The sequence below is a fragment of the Styela clava genome, chromosome 2 (assembly GCF_964204865.1).
Source record: "Styela clava chromosome 2, kaStyClav1.hap1.2, whole genome shotgun sequence".
Classification (NCBI taxonomy): Eukaryota; Metazoa; Chordata; class Ascidiacea; order Stolidobranchia; family Styelidae; genus Styela; species Styela clava.
The window spans coordinates 10,140,581-10,158,166 of record NC_135251.1 but is presented as its reverse complement, the minus strand read 5'-3'; the positions used below and the strand labels follow the sequence as shown (position 1 = coordinate 10,158,166).

General features: G+C 33.1%; 1 protein-coding gene across 1 annotated transcript; it reads left to right on the top strand.

Annotated features, from left to right (window-relative positions):
- Positions 1 to 2,343: 2,343 nt before the first annotated feature.
- Positions 2,344 to 16,773, top strand: LOC120335406 (X-linked interleukin-1 receptor accessory protein-like 2). Its single transcript, XM_078110080.1, has 15 exons — positions 2,344 to 2,487; positions 3,185 to 3,272; positions 4,008 to 4,144; positions 4,951 to 5,040; positions 5,424 to 5,562; positions 6,440 to 6,588; positions 7,464 to 7,563; positions 8,073 to 8,215; positions 8,964 to 9,043; positions 10,185 to 10,274; positions 10,999 to 11,258; positions 12,200 to 12,361; positions 12,921 to 13,027; positions 13,568 to 13,693; positions 14,389 to 16,773. Exons 2-15 carry the CDS (start codon positions 3,197 to 3,199, stop codon positions 14,482 to 14,484), a joined length of 1,755 nt encoding a protein of 584 aa, XP_077966206.1. The 5' UTR covers positions 2,344 to 2,487; positions 3,185 to 3,196; the 3' UTR covers positions 14,485 to 16,773.
- The last annotated feature ends 813 nt before the right edge of the window (positions 16,774 to 17,586 follow it).

Sequence of the window (17,586 nt, the reverse complement as noted above, 5' to 3'; positions counted from 1 at the left end):
GTTCGACAGCGTTCCAGAAGTGTATGTACCAATAAGGAAGTAACTAGTTTTGTTCGCCTACTTTACATCAAGTTGAGTAAGAGGACTGACACATATGGACAGGTGGTATATTTACTTGGCTAAAACAGACAATCCCCGAACTCGTAATAGGAAAAATCGGAATAAAATTAAGGCCTAACCTTAACCTGGTACATACTACGGGAGTACCCGTTCGACTACAGAGTAAATACGATTCTTATTCACGCCCTTTGTTCTACACAACAGCAACTGATGAACCCGAAATGTCTTAACGCTTTGACCACTAGGCCATCGCGTTTCACTAGTAACTTGAATTTTAAAGAATTTATTGTAAATTGATCAGTGCGCATTGTAGTCCTTATTTACTTAAAGAGCCTAGACAAATATTTTGCAGGCATGGGATGTCGGAAATAAAATTTAATAGACATATAAAATTGGAAACGAGCTTTTGTAGTATTTAGGGTCATTCGTTTAACGGTTTAATTGCGTTTTCATTTGTGATGTCAGTTATAGCAAAGATAGTTATTCATTCGGTATCAATTTAGGCCGCGTGTCTGTTTACCTTCAGACTCTTAAGTCACGTAATACGATTTTTCAGTGGTGCCCCAATTTTTTTTGACCTTTTGTCCATTCTAGAACTCTTCATTCCTCCTTCTCTAGTACTCAAAAAACTACTTCATTTGTTCAATCTTCAGTTCTTTAGCAAGAGTTATACGCAAGTCAAGGTCCCGCTTTTGTGCAGTATAGGAAGTTTAAAGAAGTGTTATAGTAATAATAAAGTACTAAATTATATCAGCAACACTATAGCAATTACAAAGCAAAACTCTTCCAAAAACCACAAAATACCTTAATTCTTGACTCAAAGCACAAACTTTCCCAAGACTGCAGGAGAAAAGCCTCACAAAAACGCGTTAAATCAAACGCTTTATTACGAATAAATATTGAAAAGATAAAAACAGACAGGCACGTTGGAGAAGGGGATCCTCTATTCTATGAATAACAGCGATGTTCTTAGTGCTTTGTGTTCTTTTTAGTGGCAGGTCAGTCCATCAACTCGGAAATTTGGCATGAGTACATAGCGGATCAGACAAAATTAATAACGACCATTGTAATCAATATCATACTATAGATAGGGTTAAAACAGTCTCTCATACTTTAACAATTCAGTTAGTACGAAGAATTCAATTTTTGAATACTTTTAGTTGATAATATTATTTTTGTATAATTTCAGGATAACATTGAATGTGTTTGTATATATGAAATGAGAGAGAGAGAAATAATAGAATTGTATTACATCAATATTTTGCATATTCGACACGAACTGGACATATGGTCTATTTTATTTTAACACTTTATAGTTGTTTTGCTGATGTGCAGGTGGGGGTTTTGAAAAATCGGTTTTTTCCTAATATACCTGTCGTTTTCAAATTTTCGGTACTCAAAGATAGGAGTCGCAAGGAAGCTAAGCAGCCCAATATTTCACCTGGAATTTTTGAATTTTGATACGTAATTGTATGCACGATGTTTTACAGTCTTTTCTAATGATTTTCGCCTAAGTGGTTTCGGATTGAGATCAGAAGCCAAAACAATTTGTTTGTAACATTTTGTGTTAAGATTTGGAAGAATCTGTACATTTACGCCCTTTAGGCTGCCTATATCTTTGCGGTAAACCATTACTGCCAATGACCGAATCAACAGATAAAGTAGAAAGGTTGAAAGTACACAGCCTTCGTTTTAAAATCCACTTTAAAAAATAACCACGTCTTTGATGCATATCACAACAGTCTATCATATTTGTTTATATGATTATATTACAATCCTCCCAATTTTCCTAATAACTGGAAAAAAGAGACGTGAGGCCATGCATGTCAACGTATCATTAAACTGAAATTTTTGTTATATCATCACTTCAAAATTGTCGAAATTATTGGTAGTTACTTCAGTGTGGAATTGCAATTTAACTGTAATTTTTTCGGTATTTTCATTTTCATTTATGATGATTTTAATCAGGTCTTCGATAGTTTTCAAAGACTGTACAATTATGCTTATCACAGAATTTTACATACCAATATTGACCAAAAATTGAGGATTTCCGTTTTTTTTCAATTACGCGACACATTCCCAGCAACCCTGTTTCAACCCAAAATGGTATTTCAAATCAGATCCTTTTTCAATCATTTTCGCCCACCATAGAAAATTTTACATACCGGTACTTACAGTGACCAGAATTGTAGACTTTTTTTTAAAAAAATTCCAACATACTTTATAATTACTGAGTTTTGCTCAAAAAGTACCAATGATTTAAGGATTGCATTCTTATTTGAATAGAATTCCCCCGTATTGAAAATCGAACTTACTGATTGAAATCGAATGGTGCTTTCCAGGACTTATGAATAAAAGACTCGATCAAGAGTGATTCAGCTTTCTTTTCACTGTTCGGTGACTTGAAGATAGCATTGGAATAGTACAGTAAGCAGAAATGCATTTCAATTTATTTGCCTGAGAACCATTAAGTAGTTCTCCCGTTGCCAACGAATAAAAATGAAAATAAAAATTGATATTCATGAAAAATGTGGATTTTTTTGTATAACTCTCAATAGCGCAAATCAGACTTGTAAAATGCATTAAATCCCTAATTCTCTTAACGAAGTTATTTTCTGTTATGATAATATTGACACGAAGTATGCTCTTGAAAATTGTTTCTCGTGTAACATAACGAAAGAACTAATATTTGGATAATGCAGTGAAACAATAACAAATTGTTCTATTTCATATATTTATTTTGTTTCCCTCTTCATTATAATACTTTTAAACAAATTGAAACAACAACCAATTTTATCTTCATTAAAGTGATTATCGGTGTAATTTGGAAATAATTACAAACGGGTTTAGTTTGCTAAAACAATTTGAGTTGAAGAGAGAAATGCTTCAAATTGGGTCGTTTTAAATGAATGTTACCAGATATCCAGAATACTTGCATAACATCGGGCTATAATTTCGCAAATGAAGCTATAGTATGTAAATGAAAGATGAAGTAGAACATGACCTATGAACCAATGATAATCACCAACCTGCTAAGAACCAAACAAAGAATGTCGCTACTTATTTTGTTCCCTTCTTTTACCCATCTATGTTTCTCAAAAATACGTTTAAATTCCTTTCACAGAACAGCGTTTCAATGAAGCATAATTCCTATTTTTCTTACATCTTACTTGCATTGTATATGCATTTATGGAATTCAGTAGACGGAGAAGGTTAGTAATATTTTTCTTGGTCGTAAAGTTACCGTAGTTTTTTTGTAAACGTTATGGCTTGAAATCGGAATCCTGAAAGGTTTTATATATACCCAAATAGGTAAAAGTAGGATTGTGATGGTCTACTAAAAAGACTGGTGTCTTATTCAAGAAACGATTTATTTGGCTATTTGTAATATTACGCGCGGTAGGACAAATTCCTTATCGCTTTTATTATCTCAATCCACCTTATTCTTCATACCATAGCATATTTATTTTACTTTACGCCCGTAATTAAGGAATTTGCGATCCTTTATTTATTGTAATTGATATATGTATTTCCTTACATTTCATTGAATCGATTATCTTTTATCTATGTTTATTTCTACCTTTGCGCGCAAAATACTAAATGGTACGTACGCACACATTTAAACACATCATCTGGCCACTAATTTACTCAAGGTTGAAAGCATGAATTTGCACCTCGTCCCGTGCATTGCAAAAAATGTCTACCTTTATGATATTTCACTAATATTAGTATTTAAATGCAGCGCGTTCTGTTTATATGTGAAGATAATGCATTCTCAGTTACAAGTGTATTTATAATATCAAATTTCTACACTTTAAATATACTACGGGACAAACATCTAGCTTTGTTGTTCGCTACAAATACGTAATTATGAAAGAATTGAATGATTGGTGACTGTAAAAATGAAATAAAGACTTACGTAAACAAGATTTGATGTTCTATTGCAGCTTTCAACAGAACATGTCAAAGCCAAAAATCAAAAACAAAGCAATCGTACGTCAACTGGCCATTCAGCGTCAACTGTGATTATTTGAAATCTATTTGGGTAACGAAAACACATTATATTGATGATGATAATATTCAAGTGAGTATAAAATAAAACTTAATACCACACGGAGCAAGAAATTTGTATGGCTCTTCCAATACTATTTTGCTATATTCGTGAGCGATTCACTGATAGTGATAACCCGACCTTTTTTGCTTTAAATACTGTCAATCCTTCCTGAAGCAAACCTACCGTGGTAGATTGAACTGCGCGCATGTATACCTGAGACAACTTAAAGCGAAGTAAGTCCGTGTTAATCTTTTTGAAGATATCCGTGGCTGCCTATACCTAAACTTGTACGGAACGAAAAGCTCAAATATTCGTCCTAAAAAAATGTTCATGAAAATTTTTTTATTTTGGAAATATTATAATCTTTTCGAATTTACTTTTATTTATAATCATAACTCAATCTTTTTTTGAACACGGCTTCCCTCGTCCAGTAAAATTGTTTGCTATCGTTTTATTTTTCTGGCTGAAAAAATAAACTCGACTATGATTATGAATGTGTCTCGCAATATAATATTATATCAAGATGTAATATTAATACTGTCATGATATAGAAAAAAAATGTGATAACTCTCTCCGCGGAGTAAACAAAACCCAATTTTATGAGTAAATTAGACATCGACTACGAAAAAGAAATTTGCAGTGATACAAAATTTAGAAGTTATTGTTTTGAAGAAACGCTGCATTAAGATCTTCGTGTATGTTGAAATCTAAATTGTAATAGTATTGTTGTATCACAATTTAATATAGAATGTATAAAATGATTCTCAGTGAATTATAAATTATAAACAAAGCTGATTGAATGCTTATTTCTATATGTTCATACTTTTTTGTTACAGTGCATCATAACTCAGGGAGACATTGAGATCAACGACACAATTCTAGAACTAGCATCACTCACTGATAACTCGAACTATACTGCTAAACTTGTGAGTTTAGGTTATTTGATATATTTTCCGTTGCCCTTTTATACGGGGGTGTTCATGTTCGTAAGCTTTTTTGAAGATCAAATTTAATTAAGTTAAGTTGTTGTAAACTGCTTTTCTGGGGAGGTTAATTTTTGGTTCGACGAAGCGTTACAGAAATACATTGGTGTTAGTGTGCAGCAGGACTCTTTAATTGCATCGCATATGCCATGGTATGTTTATTCCTGCTACAGCATCTTTTCATCATACGCGTTCTTATCCTCCAGTGTGAAGGCATTGAGGATTTATTGGGAATTAGTCTCGTGTAACCTCTACTGATAGTTTTATATATTTACCTAGTTTTTTTTTTGTCTCATGATTATAATATTTTCTTTTACAATTTTTAGATTATCAATAACACTATTTGCTTGACAAATAAAGTACAAGTTGTTCTTCGACCTTTCCCGGAAATATGCAAGGAAGGGGTAAATAACGCCATCTCCCGTGAATCTACAATTGGGGATAGCGTGAATTTGACCTGCAGACGTGAGTATAGTTTCTTGAACAATCGCTTGTATTAAAAAACCCTTATATGTTATTGTACTTGTAACACTGTAACGCTGAAGCATTTTCAACTAAATTTGCAATTGTACTTAAACTATACCTTAATATTTATGTTCTGTTACACGATTTATAAGCGTTAAAAATATGCTTGTTATAGTATCTCTGACTACCTTGCGCGGATTATCAGATTGCGTCTGAAGACAAATAACTGGCCAACTAATACCAAACCCGTCATATACTGGTATAAAAGGGATAAAAAGTGCTATCGTATCCTTATCCTTATTTTGTTCGTATATATCTGTTATCAGCTTATAGCTTGCAAAACCTCTTTTAAAATATCGTATCACAGAATCGAGGTGCATGCCAGCAAGCAATTTAGTCTAATTTCGTTTGTTCTGCATACGATAAAGGCTATCAAAGATAATTATTTACTCGTACAAAATTATTTTAATATAAAGCAAATAAACAGGTTACCTGCGACCTGCGACAGTTTACTCAGATAAAACATCATATTTTGCATCAATAGAGCCAGCTAAGAAGCCGGCTCCAAAATATATCGAGTGGCGGAATTATGGGGATTCGCACGCGTTTCTCGAATATCGTGATGATCTTTATATTTGGCGATTCATAAGTTATGTATTGTAAAGAACGTCATGTTAATGCAGCTTACGTAGTGCAATACAAACATTTTTGGAAATAAGGGAACCTGTTGTAATAAGTTCAATAGGAAGAGAACCCGTTCCAAATTTTGAATCCCTCCAATGACTGTCGTTAGTGAGGTAGATACAAAATAGAACTTGTTTTTAAACATTTTGATCTCACCACTGATTATATCTGTTAATTGTCTTCTAATAAACAGCTCCAGAAGGCGATCCAGATATAATTCCAGCAGGAGCCGATCAATCTAAGTTTAAAACTAAATGGTACGTTAATTGTAAAGATGAAGATTATAGAACTAATGATCCATGGACTGAATTTTCGGACCCTGGATACCCGAATGGATTGAATGTGAGTAGGGTATTATTTTATATTTCTTCAGATTATATTACTGAGAAGGTATTGTCATATTATATAAAGCATTTGTTTCCAAACTGGTATAATTACCCCCAAAAGGGTCATTTGACATTTTAGGAGTTATTCATACGTACACTATATTAGCAATTTCTTATGTAATTCACGTTCTTTTTGCTGACCTGCAGAAAATTTGGTTGTGAAGTTTTGAGATCTAGTATATGACTATTGTTACGTCTCAATGTAGTCGGTCGCACGGTTAGCAAAGAAATGATACCAAAGCTTTCTTTTTGATTAAAAACATTACCATCCTTCTCACTGAGATTAAATCAGGACATTGTTGTTGTTAATAAATTTGCAAAACTGCACACGTTGAAAACTCTATTTTTATGAAAGGGATAATTGAGCTTAGGGTTTTTCGATTTATGGGTAAGTTTTATTCGCTCAGTTTGGTTCTTTTCAAACATTGTTTACTGGTTAACGTTTCGTCCTGACATTCGTCAATTATTATTTATATCTCAGATGGAATTCAAGAGTAGTATTTATTTTGCTTTGCTACATATATTATGGCACCGTACCAAGAAAAACACTGGACACTGAAATATAAATTCGTTATTTTTTCAGTTTCTCAATTCCAATTCTTTTTAAATGTTTATGTATCTTTGTGACAAAATCAAGATGTTTTTATTTTTCCATATATTTTATAACGTCCAACGATTTTGTGTAATGTTCTATTTAAAATGGGTAAATATCTAAAAGAATGCAGAATAGATTTCAATTCAATATACGTCTTCAAAAGGCAGGACGTACAAACAAGAAAATAGTCGTTTTGTGTTCAATAGAACTTCGTTGACAACATTTTGTATTTTTAGATGCCACGAGTTGATTTCTACGATGTCGCAGACTTTACATGTACAGTAACATACGAAGGAAAAATATTGTATGCTGTTACATACCAACAATGTATAAAACGTAAGTTAATTATTACAAAATTACATTTTTTTTTACCTATTTTGTGCTCTTTGCAAGTGTACTTTCCTTCCCTCTTTTTTAGACTTCTTTCCGACCCAGCATTTTTCTGCACATCCCGAACAAACGTTTCAGAGCCTAAATTCTTTGAAGTAAAAGATTAAATTTATGCACGATTTCAAATTCATTAATATTTATTCATTAATTCATTTATGTAATACTAATTTAAAATTGTCTAATTTAAACATTTTTACGATATATTCCGTCGTTCTAAATTTCGATTTTGAAACAATTTTTCACTTAATTATACGAGGGTATGTGTTTCATATTTCATAAAATGTCATATATGCTCAATTGAAACTTTTATTAAAACTCTTGTAGAACCTTGAACTTTAGTATGATAATGTACATGTTTAAGTTGGTTGTAACCAGAGATACATTGAACCTTCTTCTCATAAAGAACAAAGTTATTCACCTTGCTATATGTGATTCTAATATTCTAATTTTTACAGAGCGCACTGAGTCCATCAATCCTACAATCACCTGTGTCAATTATGAAACTAAAGCACTCGGTGATACTGCTGTACTTGATTGCGAAGGACAGATAGTATTGGGAAACACTCCGTCAAAACATTTTGCAGTCCTATGGAAAAGGGTATGTTGTTGTTTTTTCTCCTCTTTTAAATAAGTGGTTTCCAACCTTTTCGCTAAATTTCTTCTTTTGCAATTACGGAACTTCCTTCAGTATATATCAAAACTCTATTTTCGTTTGTTTCTCGATATTTAATTTAATATTGTGATGGGTGCATTTCGGCTTTTCTACAGTTTAGTTAAAAATTGTTAATATAACAAATAATTATTACAATAATATTAATCGGTAAAGAATATCATAAATACTACAGTACTACAGTAAATAAACAGTGTAAAACCACTTCCCCTAAAAAATATACTCCTTCATGGGAAGGCATTCTTCCGCAGGTAAACTCTTAAATATAGCTACTTTTCGCAGAAGATTAACAAATTGCGAGTTTGGTCTTTTTTTTTTACAAATTAGCATTGGAAGTACTATCATATAAGTAAGGTAATAGTGATGAGATATAAACTTTGAGAACAATCTCTATATTCTATCGTGAAAATATTTCTGTGAATTCAAACGAATTGAATACGAATTGCACTCGCTAATTCAGAAGATGTCACTACTTAAGCTAAATTAATATGGCACGTTTAACATAAATATAATACATATCTTTCGAAAGGCCAAATATAAGGTAGTCTAACGTTCAACACAAAAAACAAAAACGGGTTCCCGCCAATTTCATCAATGATACTGTAACTTTTATGTGTGTATCAATTCTCCCAATATAATAATCTATACTATAACTAATCTTCTTTTTAATTTTTAGAACAGCGATACAATTTGCGAAAATAATTTTTTCAACCAGACAAATCTTGGAGTTTTTGACAACAGACAATCATGCATCGTGTACGTGAACTTTTAATCCATATTTGTGAAACTTCCTTTTGGACCTATGGATCGTTTTGTTTAATTGATGTTGTTAGTATTCTTCTTCGTCTTGGTATTTTTGTTGTTGTGGAAAAATCGCTTTTCTACTTGACTACTGGACCAATTGAATTTTTCAGTAGTTAAAGCTCGTTGTTGTCTCTAGTCGGCTATCACTTTCATATTTCAAATATTTCTGTGGGCTCTATGACATTCGTTTTTCACTTTAAGATTTTGTGTGATGACGTCATCAAAATTAAAATTGCGCACCGTATAATCCGCTTTCATTATTGATCTATCTAAAACAGACTTTTCAAATAAAGTGATGCTTCGTGTATTAAATGATTCAACTGAATGAAAATTTGATTTAGTAAAAGTATAATAACGAGTAATATTCAATGACGACAATCTAATTTTGATTTTTTTAAATTTACATCGTCGAAAAACGGAAAGAAATAGGTTGTTGGGTTAAATATTCGAAAGAATTGAAAAAATGACAAAATGGTGTATTTTTCAATTTGAAGGTGCGAGGTTAGTCTAAGTGATCCGAGGATCCTGCTGCGCACTGACACAAATGTATTTCTGTAACGTTTCATTTGACCAAGGTCAGAATTCCTCCAGACATACATAATTCAACTATACTACATACAATTCAAATTCCGTATTGGTGTGGCCTCTTTTGATACGTGGAGTTTGCAGACCCTTTGAATGAAATAACATTGTGATTCACAATTGGTTTCTACCAGTCACTAGCTCATCACTATCCATGCGTTTGGTGGATAATATAAGATGTGCTCTGCCTAATACAATTCCCATAGATGGGATACTAGAAAACAGTCAGATGCCCCATTTGACTTGAACAAATTATAACTTGCACAATTTTTTGTTGAGTATAAAACCATAGTTTATGTGGTTCACGGAGGTGCCATTAATTTGTAGTCAAATAATTTTATTTTGCCACTGCAAAATATTTCTGTGAGTTCCCGGTTGTGGACCAGTTCTCTGAGAATTTTCTCAATCCTGTTTTCATTAGGACTGCTAAACAAATTTACTATTAAAAAACAGGCACGCTTTAATACATGTAACTTTGTGTAAATTACCATTGACTGATTATATTTTCCAGGAAAGGCAACAATGACTCCGTTGGTTGTGTCGTTGACGGTGAAAAAATACAAAATCGAAAAAAGATTATCGATATAAACTTGTATATTCGGTAAATACCATTCATTCATAATTATATCATTTCTCTTACTTTATTTGAAAATCAACAACAACAACATTAGCAACAGACTAATTTTAAATTACTATTAACACGTTTTTTTTGTGCTCTATAATGGGGGTTTGTAACTTGCGGCCCGCGCGCAAAATGTGGCCCACAAGCAAAAACTGTGCGGCCCGTGAAGAAGTACCAATATGAATAGTGTGCGGCCTACGAGACGTTTTTTTTTAAATTTAGTTTGGTTTATTACGTTACGAGCAATTCTATACATTTTGCGCTGCAAAGCCTATACCCGAGCTTGTGCAAAACGAGCAACGCATGTCATGAGATCAATGCTAAAAACATACGTTAAAAAAATGTCTCGCTGTTTCACCCAGTTATTTGTATCTGAATCATCTTTGCTCTTTCCTAAATGTTTTCACATTTTAACTCCATACTTTGATTCCTACAAGAAGTTTTTGCGAGATACACGACAATTTGTTTATATCATCAATATGTTATATCTTAAATAGCGCATTGCTATACATGCATTACATTTTGAATGCGGTTCTTAAATTTCATTTGAATTCAAGAGTCTTGCTGCACCCTAACGCAAATGTATTTTTGTAACGTTTCATCTGACCGAGTTCAGACTTCTTTCTCAAGACGATTAAACTTCTACTGTTGTGTTTTTTTCGGAAATAATTTCAAACGTTTCATCTATATATTTTGACAACAGAGACCTGAAAAGCAACGATATTGGACAATATACTGTCAACTTGGGTTTTTTCGATATATCATCTGGCTCGTGGAAGAACGATACTTGGGTTGTGAAACTAAATGAAGACAATACGCCACGACTACTTCGACTCATCATGATTCTTAGTATATGCCTGGGTGTGCTGATATTCATTATAATGCTGGTCCTGCTTTATAAAAGATTTGAGATCTACATTCTTGTTGCGTACAAGAGATCATGGCTATGGAAATATGATCGAGGTAAATTCAATCGTTTTGTTTTCATTTTCTGTACTTTATCGAAAAATGTTTTATAGAATATATTATTTTCCATGTCGTCTTCGAGTTTCTATGAATAACTCAGCATCATTTTGATAGGGTTGGATATTTATACAGTAATTTACATAATATTCGAATACTGAGACTGACTCTAGCTAGCTCATTGATTTCCAACCCCTATATTGATTAGCCACGAAGTTGTGGAATACTTCAAATAAAACTAACTGGACAATTTGGTGATAAACAGGAGGTTTCGAACGTGAATAAACATTGTACTTTTTATGAGCAATATTTTCATATCTTATGCGTATGAATCTCATAGACGCTCAAACTTTTCTCATGAACCACGGGGGCTTCTGGAAACCACTGATCTAGCGTCCATTGTACGTAAAGTGCTTCTAATTTAATTCTCAAATGATTAAATCGTACCATCGGAGTCAATGTAACTATCTTCATAAATGTTTTAAAGAAAGTGATTTCCATTGCTATCAAAATTGACAACTTGAAATCACAAAAATTATGATTTTTTTGGCGTGTTTTGCCCCATATTCCCAAAACAAAATTGCAGTAGAAACTGCTAAATGAGAGGCCACTCTCAGACCTAGTACGGCTGTAAAATATTTTAGTTACGTCTTGTCTTTTCAAGTCATGTTGTTTATTCGTTTTGGCGTGTGAGATTGCACGATTTGCATAACATTCTTGTTGTCGTTAAATCCCTATAAGTTTGGTTCAATCAGGAATATTCAAATTTAATCAAATAAACACCCAGTGACATCCATGGACGTAATGTAATTGTTTATCGTCGCACTGTATCGATTGGGTGGGCGGTATTTGTATATTTCGGCTGTATATGTATATCGCGTAACCAACCTCACTCAATTGTAATGTAAATTTATTAAATGTCTAGTTTTGTATTTCCACAGACGACAAGCAATATGTCTGCTATCTTTCATATCTATATGATTCTGACACTCTTTCTGATGAAATTCTCAGGGCTACATCGACCATCGTATACGCGATTCACAACCTGTTGGAAGATTCGAATTATACATACTATGATGAACAAAGGCAGATTGATTTTACAGGTGAAATAGAAATATTTCTTTTTATTGTATTAGTAATTACATTTTGGTTTTACATTTCCATTACAAAATATACTTAATTAGCGAACTATTTCATTTGGAATTGTCTGATAGGTGCAGTGATAAAGTGTATGAATCGTATGTTATCTGTAATGGTATGGAGCTTATTGTGGATACAATACAATTTTGAGTTGTCAGTATTTTCAATTCAGAATGGGAAGTTGTGTTCATGTTTGAAACGGCGCTCACATGGATAAAAATACATATTGTTTTTTTTCATTCATGTCGCTGTGTCAAATCTTCTGTCCTTTTGTCTCGTGGTAGTTTTACTGTAAGGATATGCGATAAACTGCATTCTCTTCTCTTACCTTTACCGCAAAATCTTTCATGTGGCCTAGCTAGTTGTTCGAAGTTGGTTATATGGCTCAACGACAAAAATGTTGCTCACCCCTGCCTTATATATACAATAGTTTGTGCATCGTTTTATGTCTGTAATCTTTGCTAAAATCATCGAAGAAATCTACGTTGGTGCAACTCATATAAACCAATTTTGTTTTTTCAGTTCAAGTTGAAAGTATCACAAACCTTGTAGAAAGATGTCACCGGATGGTTTTTGTCCTAACTCCTGAATATCTAAATGATCGCTGGATGAGATTTCACGCGGAATTGGTAAGTTTGGGATTCGCTACAAGCTTTTTTGTTATTTATTTTGAGTAAATACAAGTCGAGACTGTCTGAATTAATGTTCGATTAACCAGTTAGATGTGGCATAAAAATAGTTAACCCGATATTTCTCAAGATGAACTTGAGCCGGCGCTGGCTTGTCAAGGCCACCGCGGCACACTTTGAACGTGTGTAACGGGGATAGCAAAGGTGCTACTTTTGCCAAGTACGGTGCGCCAACTGTAGATCATGTTATAATTACGGACCACCTTACAGTCGGATATAGTGTGTTTTCCAAGCAATTACCATGTCTGATAGATCAGAGGTGGGCAATACTTCACTGAGTGGGCCAGTTACAGATAATGGCTTGGATATATTTTATTGGTGTTCCTCTTAAAGACTACTTTACGAGTGAAACCACTAAAACCTTTTTTAGCTATAGATATAAGAATGATGCTCTAATGTTAAAAACACGTTTAAAAGCAATTTTTTTCATCAAAACTATTGAAATGTATGTATTGTATTCATTATATCTTTGTTTCACAGGGTTTTCATGGGCTTCTCGAGTCTAAAATGGGCCTAATATTTATTCTCACTCCGGGAACGAAAAGGGTGCTGAAGAAACTAGCAAGGACAGACAAAGTTTGGGAAAGGCTTCTGATTGCTATCAAGGTAACTTATTTCTTGTAGTAGATTTTATGATTTAATAATTATTTTATGTGCTTATTCAGGAAAATTAAAGTCAAGGTTATTTAAAAAAAATTTTGTACTACTTTGGTTATTTTAAATCACGTTGAATTTAATAAAATTTTAATCAAACAATATTATAAAAATGCCTATAGTAAAAACATTTTGACGAATTTGAAGTGACATAATCGTATGTAATGCGTATCTCTACTGCAAACGAAGCTTTAAGCTCCATTCAACTCATTCCACTCTAGACCTGACATGGGCAAACTAACGGCCGCGCCCTTGGGTAATTCAATCTGGCCCGCCTGCTTCTGCCACAACCGAACTAAAACCAAATTCTTACGTTTCAACTAAAAAAGACCCCAAGGAATTCGTTGAGATTGCGATTGAGTTTAGTTTGTTTGATTTAGTTCATTGTTTTCGACTTGCTTGCTTTTATAACACTGTAAATATGTTCATAAAATTTAATTTTTTACGCCACACACACACATGGCCCACCTATCCAGGTGGACAACATTTTTGACTCCAGGTCCAAAAACCTTGCCAACCACGGTCTATATAAAATTATTGATTCTAAACGTAGATATTTATGATTCTTGAAGTTTGGCAATACCAATCAGTTGGCAGTATCAGTACCCACAATATACTGCTTTCTAACAATAAATAATTTTTAACAGACAAACCATGTTATAAAATGGAGAGAAGCAATGAACGAAGATAAGTTGAAGAGAAACATCGAATACAGACTTCCAAAACTTGCTCGGAGATTTTAAGATTTACATGGTTCGAATTCGAGCTGTATGGTTGTAATCCTGATTATACTAGATCTGTGAGCCAAACCACAAATCATATATGATGTCGGATGATGGGGCTGCACAGGGTGACTTTAGACTGTGATGTGATTCTAAGCATTCCATGTGAATTGCAAACATGTATTTTATTTACAATCATTCAACTCGTATAAGATGTAGGGCTGGGCATTTTCGAATAGTAGATGATTTCAGATTCGAATTGAATCTTGGATAATTCGAAGGTTTTTAAATTACTACAACAACGTTATTATATGTGACTGTTTGTTGTAATGGGCTCTCCTGAAACACAAATCACTGAAAACACAGTATTTATCATTTTTTACTATTTGTTTAGAGTTGGGCTCTCTAAATAAAATATAGTATTTCTAGATTAGGTTTTGAAATTTATTTTTATCCGGGTCTTGCCCATTCTCGTCATTTGTTATATTTTATGCATTAGGTGAAATGAGAATGTTCAGATGTTAATCCTAGATTTGACAAATCTTTTTATTGTGTTATTAAGATATACATATTGCAGCCGCAGCACTGTTAGCTTTAATTGTTCAGCGTCCCTCGATTCTAGAAGTCATTGTCATAGTTTTAACTATTTTTTATTAGATGTTCTCTGATGAACTATAGTCGATAAATGAATTATATTCCTTCCTAAAGTTTTTCTATGTACCATTTTCTTTCGTGTCGAATAGATAAATGATATTTTTTCTCATTAATATGAAAAGTGTTGATTTAATTTGAACAATTTATAAGTTTGTTTAGTTTGGAGAATTTAAAACTGAATTATAAAATATATTAAAAGTTCGTTTTGAACACTATTTCTTTCGTTTCGAATGAATAAATGGTGATATATTTTATATCGCCAATTTGAAAGGTGTTGAATTAGTTTGAATGATTGAAAACCAATTTATGCAAGTTTTTGAAGCCGCAATTTGCATCTGCAAATTTTGTGTTTTTTCATGATTTTTGTATTGTTTTGTCATAGATTTGATCTCAACTGTTTAAGCGCTGCATTTTAGCTTAGCAGCGTGTGTTCTATTTTAAGTTTTGCTTATAAAATTGTAACCTGTGAAATATTCTTCAGTCCAACAATAAATTGTATAAATACCGATATATTTTGATTTCCATATTGCACCAAATGTGAGATTGGTTGAAATACAGAAATGTTTTTCAAACGTTGTATATCGATTTGATGCAACTACTCATCCTTGTAAATAAGTCTTGTTTTTTTCTCACTCTGTTTGAAATATATTTTAATTTTTTTTAAGGTATATTAAATTTTAAAATGGGTGTTGTCTCTTTTTGCTGCAAAATATTTAACATTCGTTTTCAAACAATATCTTGGGAAATCAAATAATTCAGGATAATTTGACTATAGTCTCACGCTTTACGGCACGTCATTCTTTGCATTTTATTTGATATAAGTGGATTAGCATGCTTTCATTTCAATTTCTAAAAAGAATTCATAAATAATCTGACCGACCTCGATAAATTCACTTAGTGTTATCGTGGTTTAAATCGATCGCGTATTAGTTTCTATTATGTTGTTCCACATTCAGTATACATAATCAAACTTCAAATGCCTACATGCTTGCAAACGATAAATTCCACAAAATTAGCAGGCTTGCGTTGGTGTGTTGAGTACGTTACCTTTGTGTTAATAGCTATTATTTAACGTACTAAACATCGAGCATCGACTTCCTTGATTACTTCCTAACATTGACTAATCAGCAAAATACCAACGGTACGTAACAGCAGATGTCTAGATACCATTCAATGCTTCATTCGAATAATTTCACTAAAGAAATAGCTTTCTTAAGCACTTCCTACATTCAATAGAGTTGGTAACGTGTCATACATAAACTGCCAAGAATATTCATGTACCGCCAACTCATGTACATATACAGCCAACCAAATATACCTATACCCGTATGCATATATAGCCAACTCAATATACAAATACAGCCATTAAGGTGATGTACAAATACTGCTAGATCATTTCATAAGAATCTCCTTTAACATGGAACGCTTTACAATACATAACTTAATAAACGCCAAATATAATGATCATCACGATATTAGAGGAACAGTTTGGTAATTGGTAGTCGGTTTCGTAGTTGGCTGTATTGATAGATGTGTTGGTGTTTTATCATAAGTAAACTGTCACAGGAAATGGCAATAATTTTTGTTTGCTTTATATTACCAAGTTATCAAAATAAATTTGATCGCGTGACTAATTATCTGTGATAGCCGTTATTGGATGCAAAACAAACAAAATTTGAATAAATTGCTTGCTGGCATGCACCTTGGTACTGTGATATGATATCCTAGAAGGGGTTATGCAAGTCATAAGCCGACAACAGATATATAGGGATAACGATAAAATAGCATTTTTATCCCGGGAGAAGGAAAGTCGATAAGGCGGCTCAATCATATGGCGTACCATGTCCTCACGTCTGGTTGTCAGTTCATGTCAAGTATGGGATTAGTTGGCCAGTTTTTAGGTATTTTTTTGATGTATAGATGTGATGGTGGAGGAAGCCGTAATCGATCAGCGATTACGTGAACCACTTTGAGGTGGTTTCCAGCAATCCCCTCGCACATAATTAACCCCCACGAGATGCGAACCTGAAAACCCGCGCAGAGTAATCGGAGAAATGCGATGACCAATCTTAATAATGTATTCCTAACGCTTATATATTGTCATACTATAACAGAAAATGAATGTATGTAAGGAAGTGGTAAAGGACGCCATCTTTCTTGAATCAACAATTAGTGATAGTGTGGATAGTGTACTGTTCACTGAAAATCATTTTGAACATTCTATATTAGTTTGTAATAAGACGATCCTATTACTACATAGATTTGAACATAGACAAAGATCTTCATGCAGAGTTTCTTGGAAATAATAACTTCTAAGTTTTGTATCACTGCAAATTTCTCTTCTGTAGTCGATGTCTAATTTACTCATGAATTCGTTTTGTTCACTACGTGGTGAGACTTGTCTTGTAACCGTGCTTTGAGTGGTAGTTCACAAAATGTTTTGACATCCCAGCGCAATACTGAATCTGA